The sequence below is a fragment of the Cryptomeria japonica genome, chromosome 4, assembly GCF_030272615.1.
Source record: "Cryptomeria japonica chromosome 4, Sugi_1.0, whole genome shotgun sequence".
Taxonomy (NCBI): Eukaryota; Viridiplantae; Streptophyta; class Pinopsida; order Cupressales; family Cupressaceae; genus Cryptomeria; species Cryptomeria japonica.
In genome coordinates, this window is record NC_081408.1 from 62978549 (window position 1) to 62987689 (window position 9141).

The 9141-nt window shown below is 33.0% G+C and overlaps 1 protein-coding gene across 1 annotated transcript; it reads right to left on the reverse strand.

Moving 5' to 3' along the window:
• Positions 1 to 5212: 5212 nt before the first annotated feature.
• On the reverse strand, positions 5213 to 8080 carry LOC131040580 (geraniol 8-hydroxylase). Its single transcript, XM_057973529.2, has 2 exons — positions 6998 to 8080; positions 5213 to 6231 (listed from the first exon to the last, which is right to left on the reverse strand). The coding sequence occupies exons 1-2, from the start codon at positions 7904 to 7906 to the stop codon at positions 5617 to 5619; spliced, it is 1524 nt and encodes a 507-aa protein (XP_057829512.1). The 5' UTR covers positions 7907 to 8080; the 3' UTR covers positions 5213 to 5616.
• Between the last annotated feature and the right edge of the window lie 1061 nt (positions 8081 to 9141).

Genomic DNA, 9141 nt, shown 5'->3' on the forward strand with positions numbered 1-9141 from the left:
ATAACACCTAAGAGGTCATATGGTGGGCTAATAAAATGATATATTAAATTTAAAGTTATGAATAGAACATCAGTAGTTTAGTTTTGATATAGCTAAGTTAGACCATTGTCAGCATAAGAGAGACTCCAAGCGAACAAACAATGAGGCTTCGCTAAAAAACAAGTGTAAGAGCTTGACCTAACCCTAAGAGTACTGCCTAAGTTCTAAAACATATGATGCTATTAAATTTGCAAGGTTATAGGACTGATCTCCATTGTGACTATAGGAATTACAGAAGAAGAGAAAGAGGGAGGGAGAGAAGAAGAGAAGGGAGAAGGGGAGAGAGTGAGAGAGAGAGGGATGGGGTATGGAGAGAGAGAGAGAGAGAGAGAGAGAGAGAGAATCTAGGACACAATATGACCCTCAGAACACAATATGACCCCTAACAACATCTAAGGGGTCATAGGGTGTCCTAAGGGTTCATAGGGTGTCCTAAGGGGTCATATGACACTATATTATCCCTTTGCACACCATAGGACCTATAATGACACCAAATAGTGTCCTAAGGGGTCATACAACACCATATGACCATTTAGAACACCATATGGTGTTGTTATGGGTCATTGGTGTCCTGAGGGGTCATATGGCATCCTATGACCCCTTAGGACACCATATGGTGTTGTTATGGGTTGTATGGTGTCTTAAGAGGCCATATGGTGTCCTAAGGGGTCACAGGACACCATATTACCTCTTAGGAAACAACATGACCTCTAATGACACCTAAGGGGTCATATGGTGAGCTAATAAAATGATATATTAAATTTAAAGTTATGAATAGAATATCATTAAAAAAGAACATCAACAGTTTAGTTTTTGTATAGCTAAGTTAGACCATTATCAGCATAAGAGACTCCAAGCGAACAAACAATGAGGCTTCACTAAAAAGCAAGTGTAAGAGCTTGACCTAACCCTAAGAGTACTGCCTAAGTTCTAAAACATATGATGCTATTAAATTTGTAGGTTATACGACTGATCTCAATTGTGACTATAGGAATTACACACTTGATTTCTTTCATGGGTATGTACCATTCCAAGCCTTTTGACAAGTGATGATCATCATATACTACCACTATCATGCATACAAAAAACTTTAATTTCTTTAGGTGATAGGCATTGTGTAACAACATGGGAACTCTCGCATACCCACCACTATCATTCTATAGGACATCATCTATGTTACTCTCCCTCTTTCTCTTCCTACCACTTGTTTCCTTCTGAAAAACATATTGCAGGTACTCTAACTTATCATGTTGCTTTGTTGACACTATTTTCCACATCTGCTCTACTCATTAAAAACACATTCAAGAAGAATATTGTTGCAGGTTTCCTTGTTTGTCATGATAATGCACCCGTGGTTCAATTTCAAACCCTATTCCTCCTATTAAATATACACACACAAATCCATTAGTTAATTTTCTTAGGAGAGCATACATGATAAAAATCAAAGAGGAAGTTGCAGACACAAAATAAATTCACTTACTTCTATAGAAGTGCAGACACAGTTGGAGTGGGGTATGGAGGGAGGGAGGGAGAGAAGAAGAGAGAGAGAGAGATGGGGTATGGAGGAAGGGAGAAGGGGAGAGAGAAAGAGAGAGAGGGATGGGGTATGGAGGAAGGGAGAAGGGGAGAGAGCAAGAGAGAGAGGGATGGGGTATGGAGGAAGGGAGAAGGAGAGAGACAGAGAGAGAGAGAGAGAGAGAGACCTTGTATGCATTTGAGAGGGGGATATAATACACTTTTATGTGTATATATATACTTAATATATTATATATTATTATATACATATATATATATATTATATATTATATATATACACATATTATATATACAATATCATATTATACACACCCAAAATTTAAACAATAGCGTGTATGCATTGTTTATAGTAAAAAGAGTGTGTACATGCTTCTTATGCCATAAGTACCCCGTACACTCTTTTTATACCATAAGTACCCTGTACGCGCTTTTTATACCAAGTACCCTATACACTCTTTTGATTGTTTAGGCTTGTAAATAGGCCTAGATGACAAAGCCATGGTTTGGAAGTTTGATTTCCCTCCATTTCTCTCATTTTTGACGTGTTTTATTTTATCAACTTGGTTTATCAACTTTTTCATCATCAGGTTTACACTTCATCACGTGGGTATTTCTAAAATTGCCACCATATTTTCACCCATCTTTTGAGATTTCTAACCATATAATTTTTTTAAAATTTCAACAACAAGAACATATTATTATTGAATTTCTTTTACCAATGTCTCCATAGTTCTCACAGACATAGGTGCACTATTTTTTTAATAACTTTTAATATACTTATCCAAATTTAAAAAACTTTATATATTATTGTAGTGCACTTGATTTTTTACAATTTAAAAAAAAATTATATTTTTTGATTTGTTTATTGTAACTTATGCTTTGCGCACGAACAGGTACCTAATTTTCAAGATGTGCTTGATTGGAAAAATCATTAAAAAAAAATACTCAACAAAAAATTACAAACAAATACACATCTTGTATTGGTCACTCTTAACTATCTTTCTACCAAAGGATTTGTCAAAATACTAAATCTAACTATGACTTTTTTGATGCGCACGTCAGACACTATGTTATGTTTTTTATAAAAAATTATGGTTTGTTTTTCGTGCGTGAAGGATTTGACCCCCTTAATCTTTTCCAATTTTGAAACATTTTAGTAGTTTGGAAACTAGATTCAAAGTACCACAATATTTGTTCTTTGATTATCTTCATATCTTGAGTGGATGACTTTCAAATTTTGTCTCCAAGTTTAGGTTCACCTGATTTGAGAATAAAAGTGTCCACTTATACCCCCTTTTTGACCACCATCTTTGTGCACTTACCCAGATATTATATTTTAATTTAGTATTATAAATTATTTACAAATTTAATTAAATATTTAAGATTAATCAAATACTTCCATTTTATATTATTTATTTTATTATTAAGATGATTAAATTTATTTACATAAAAGGAAGTATAATAATATCAATTTTGAATAAATCAAGTTTCTTTTTTTATTCCATTCTTTGACTCTCTTTAAATATTTATTGGTTCATCTTCATTTGTTTTATGGAAATATCTATTATTTTATTACTAATAATATTCTAGATTTTTTATGTAAGAAAATGGGTTTCTATCAAAAAAATATCAACCCAAATGCTTTTCTATTTTCTACTCTAAACTAACTACACTATTGAAAAGAAATTAACGCATTGCATTTGTTGTTTAGTATTATAAATATGGATTTTCAAATGAGAGATTAAGTTTTGCGATTACAGCCATATCAACAAATTTCATTGAAACAACATTAGAAAGATAACAAGCATGCACTCAAATATTATGGCCCTCAAAAGGTGCATGGTTTATACTATAGCATACAAATTAGAGTTAACAAATACATCTAGCTTTTCATGTTTCATGTTTGAAAAAAGTTAATAGACAAAAGAGTAGTAATACATACTAGGAGGGGAAAATACTTTTTAATCTTGAAAAAAACACTAAGAGGCTATAGATGATGCTAATCTTAGAGTATTTGATAAATGGAAGACCTATTCAATCAAATTTGATAATTAAAAAATAAATATTTTGTGCAAAAACATCCACAATTGATAAATGTCGAAGACAATGCTTCTTTAAAGAATGGGGGAAGGTTATCCCCTTAATCTTTTAATATGCTCTTACCTAAGTTATGTGATGATTAATACAATCTTATATAGGGAGTTAAGTAGATTTAGGTGGCATTCAAGGCATAGGTACATGGTATAAATAATACTAGGTTAGTTTATGATCTTCTTATTACAAATTGTGTTCTTTTGGAAGGCTTGGAAGTTTGTACTCTAATTTTCTTTTATCATTCTTGAATATTTGTAAAATTATAACATATTTTTCTTTTTTCTTTTGTATAAATTATTTTACTACAAATCACAACAAATATAAAAAGACCCAAATTTATATAATATTACATAACTACATTAAATTGTTCATACTAATATTTATCACACAACCATGTTACCATGAAATTTCTCTATTCAAACAATAAATTAAGGATCAAATAAATGATGCACAATCAAATTGGATTCTCATGAGTACACGAGAAAAATACCATTAGATTTAATCTTTAACAAAACTAGGGGAGTAACATCATCCTACATATAGCTATTTGAAAACACCATAGTAATGAAGGAAAAGAGTATAGAGTAGTAACCTATCAAAGTCTTAATCAAGATTTTGATTCCTTATAATAATTAGAAGGCAAACCCGACCCAATTTTTGCAAGTTTGGGTCACCTAGTAAGTTTGGTATTTTTATTGGCTCTATTATTTAAACAATTGTCAATGGAATACGACTTTTTTATTGAAATTTTATTTAAAGATGATTCTGTTAATATTTTATTTTAAGTTATTTTCAATTGATAAAGGTAAAATATTATAAAAAAGATATGATTTTTGAATGTAAATGGAAATAGGATTCTTTTGTAGTCTAGTGATCTAGTTTAGATTATTTAATTTAACAAATATATGCATTATTTAATAACATTGGTCTCTTTTGTCTTTTGCTCAGCATAATTTCTAATGGAGAATGACTTTTTGGATTGGAAGATCATCTAAATATGATTATATTAATGTTTTAAAGTATCTTTCAAAGTTGTTTACAATAGATGAAATATAACAAAAAAATTATAGATAATTAAATGGAAATGAAATTTCTATAGTCTATGTTAGGTAACTTGTTTGGGTGAATAAGATTACTCGAGCTCTTAAGATCACTTTCACAATCATATAAAACTATATGTAAGCTATTTGATAAGGTTGGTCCTTTCATCTTATGCTCAAAACAATAATCAATGAATTGTGACATTTTGGATTCAAATTCTCATTTAAATGATTATATTGAAGTGGAAATAAAATCTTTTTATAGTCTATGATATCAAGTAACTTGATTTGGATCTACAAATGACTTATGGAGTACATTAATGTTTGAAAGAGGCAAAAATTAATAAATAGATTACAACAATGATCTTTTCTAAAATTTCAAGACTTAGTGAAATCTTTGAAACATATGACAATATGACATTAACTAAAATAATCTATCTAATTGCCCTTTATGTATCCTCCATTAATTCATTGGAAATGTAATTATTTCTAAAACACAGCCAAAAATATAATCTCATGAATACTAAAATTTATAATCTTTTTCGTGCATTTGAATATTACAACTAGCATCCAAAGGTCATAAGGATCAAATGGAAATTGATTCTTTTATAGTTTACATATGACTTATAGTAATATGGGACTACCCCATATTTCTTGAGGAAGACATTAAACTATAGGTCTACATATGGCTTACAGTAATATGGGCCTACCTATGACTTCCAGTAATATAGTAATATGGGACTACCCAATATTCTTTGGAGGAGGCACCTAACTATGCTACAAACAAGACACACATATCTTTACCATGCAGGATTTAAACTATGACATATTTTTCAAGAGTAAAAGTCCTCCACCACTAGACCAACTCAAGGTTTGAAATGAAAATGTAAACACAAGAATTTCTGTACTAAAACTTCATGACATTTCTTAGTGTAGGTATAGCTCTCAGTGGCACAGTTTTTAGTAATGTCATACCAAATGTCTCAGACATATCAATACCTGCCTGATTGTCCATAGGGATGGACCAATTGAAGGCTTGCACCAACGATCCCACCACCAAATGAACCATTCTCTGTGCCAGTGGAAGCCCAATGCATATCCTTCTTCCTGCCCCAAATGGTATAAATTCAAAATCCTGACCTTTGTAATCAATGTTATATTCCAGAAACCTATCTGGATTAAAATTCAAAGGATCTTTCCACGCAGTAGGGTCTCTCCCAAGGCTCCATACATTCACAATCACCTGGGTATTCTCGGGAACAAGAAATCCATTAATCTCACAAGACATATCTGCCTTTCTAAAGATGAGTGGGGCTGCAGGGTGTAATCTTAACACTTCCTTCACTACTGCTCGGAGATATGGAAGGTTTCCTATGTCTGCCTCCTCCATTCTTCTCTCTACGCCCACAACATCATCCAGCTCTGCTTGGACTTTCCTCATGACTATTGGGTTTCTCAGAAGCTCTGCCATTGTCCATTCAATTGTTCCTGAAATTGTGTCGGTACCTGCAGTAAACATGTCCTGCCAAAACAAGAAATTGGGCAGTGTTATTAATAATGAGAAAACTCTGAACAATTAATTTGTCTTGAGTTTTAAGAAAGATCCAAGCAATTTTTCTGGGAGAAGAAGCAGTAATGGTCATGAGTAGACTGCCCTGTAGTAGAATGTTCCACGTAATAATAGAGATCACATTAAGATAGTTAAAATTGATAGAAACCACTACTCACCATCAGGATGTATCATAACATTCACAAAAAGTCTATGATGCATTTTTATCTTATTTATTAATTAATTAAAAATATTCTAAATTTTCGGTTTTTGATGGATGAGAATGATTTGGATCTTAAGAAATTCCAAGCATAAACTGGACTATTAAATTCATGAGAAAACCTGCGCTCAGCCACGTTCATTAATAGAAAGCTTCTCTTCATATGAATTCATATATGATTTACTTTTTCTTAGACTTAATATATTTACACACCCAGGTCCCATATAATTGATAAGTCCTCCCTTTTCAAAATTTAAAAACAGAATTTTTAAAAGATCGCCACATCCATCAACAGAAAGCTTCTCTCCATATAAATTCAGGGATGACTTACCTTTTTTTTCGCTTATATATTTACACCGCTCTTATGATTGCCAAGTACTTACTTTTCAAAAATTGTACAGATAAAATCTTCTCAACACACTTCTTTTAAGAGAAAGTAGGGAATATAAGTTCACTTGAGAAGTATCTAGATGGAGCATGAAATATGAAAGAAAAATCATTCAAAGTAATCCAGCTTACCATAAGCATTGCTTTGATGTTCTCTAGACTAAGTTGTGTACCATCTTCTCTCAAATCCAACATTACATCCAGAAAATCCTTCACATCATTACCGCTGCACTGCATATTAGCCCTCTGTGCTAGTCGCTCCTCAATAAGTCTGTTATACATGTTATCAAAACGCTGGGACAAAATCTTAGTTTTAATGCTCGGCCCCTGAAGATCGAACCTCCTCAGAAAAGGAAACAAATCAGATAAGGTTAGAATCCCTGCCAACTTGAGGGCTTCCCACACCATGCCCTTAAACTCTGCAGCTTGTGCAGAGCCTGGCTCAAGCAGTTCTTTGCCGCAAACCATCTGACCCACAAGGCTAAGAGACATCATAAAGGCCCTTTCACCGATCTTCACACTATTCCCCTGTTTACAATCCTCCAATATGCAATCAATAGTCTTGCATACCTCCTCTGTTCTCAAATGCTGCAGAGCATCGAGCCTTTTGGCACTAAAAATCTCTGTGTTGCAGATCCTTCTAAGCAAGCGCCAATGAGGGCCATTAGGACTCATTATTAGACTTGTGCCTTGGTAGTATAATGTCCTTGCAGCTGTATTGATTGTCCTGCTTGAGAACCTGTGGTCATTGTTCTTCAGTACTTCTCTTGCCATGGATGGAGATGACACAACAAATGCTGTCTGCATGCCCAATTTGATGGTCATGAGAGGCCCATATTTCTGAGCAAGGAGGGAAAGAGATCTGTTGGGTTTGTCCCCAAGCTGAGGGAGGTTCCCTATGAAAGGCCATCCAGGAGGACCTGGTGGTAATGGTAATGCCAAACTCCTCTTATTCCTCTTCTTCAGAAAAGTGAGGAGTATTAGTAGGAGAACTCCTGCAACTAGGGAGTACGTTGATGAAGGAACACTGATTGAATCCATGACACACTAGAATAACGAACGAATTCAATGAACTTTTACTCAATTGGGCATGTGGGCATCAGAACATTGAACGAACTTCTGATCAAGAAATCTTTCAGTGAACTTGTGCTCGAAATGGGTGTGTCGGAAATAAAGCATTCCATGAATTAGTGCTCAATTATTGCTCAAAACAGTATGTAAGAAAGAATTCAATGAATTTGGAATTTTGTGGACAAAACAGTACGTAAGAAATTATGTGGATAAGAAATTATCCAATGAATTTGTGCTCAAAGATATGTGTGGATAAGAAATTATCCAATGAATTTGTGCTCAAGTGATATCTCACATTGACAGCCATGCGAGGGTGATGATTTTTGAGCTGAATTCGGTGTTCATATAGAGTTTTTTAATTAGCCGATAGGCTTGTATTACGTGGGCCACCGGAAGTGTCTCACATCGGTTTTTTACTATTATAGTTACCGATAGAAATAGTGTTAGTGTTACATTTCAATTAGTACTATAGTTAGGGTTAGTATTATGGTTAAGTTGATGTGTGTTAAACTAGTGTTAAGATGTAATTAAGGTTATCTTTCTCTCTTCAATCATAATTATGATCATAATATTAACCCTAATCTTTATATTATTCCCAACCTTCAAACCTAATTCTAACTTTAAGCCGAATGTTAACCATGATTCAATTTCTAATCATAACCTTAAACTTAATCCTAACCAACCCCTAACTTTAACCCTAATTTTAACTTTAACTCTAACCCTTACCCTATACCTAACCTTAACACTAAACCTAACTCTAACAATGAAGATATATCAATGATCAAGACCAGATCTATTTCATAAGTTAAATGTTTCCTTATATTCTAAACATGATACGTAGACAATGAAGGATCCTAGGGGACTTATGAGTAGGATCTCAACTATTGATATATTCTTACTATGACTTACTATAAATTATAATTAGCTTTTTCTTATGTACCATTCAATATATTATTTAACGTATATATAACTATTGGTGTAACCATTGCACCTCTTTTTGATGCATTTGCTAGTAGTAGGTAATATTAAAAATCTTCAACTTTCTTTCATCCTACTTTAAATCTAACAATTTAAAAGATTAAAGTTCTTCAAAACTACAATTCTAGTTTTTATCCTATAAGAATTTATAAATATAGTCTATAAAGTACATCTAACACCCTACAAGGGACAAATTGGTCTAAAGCATAACTATTATTCAATATGTT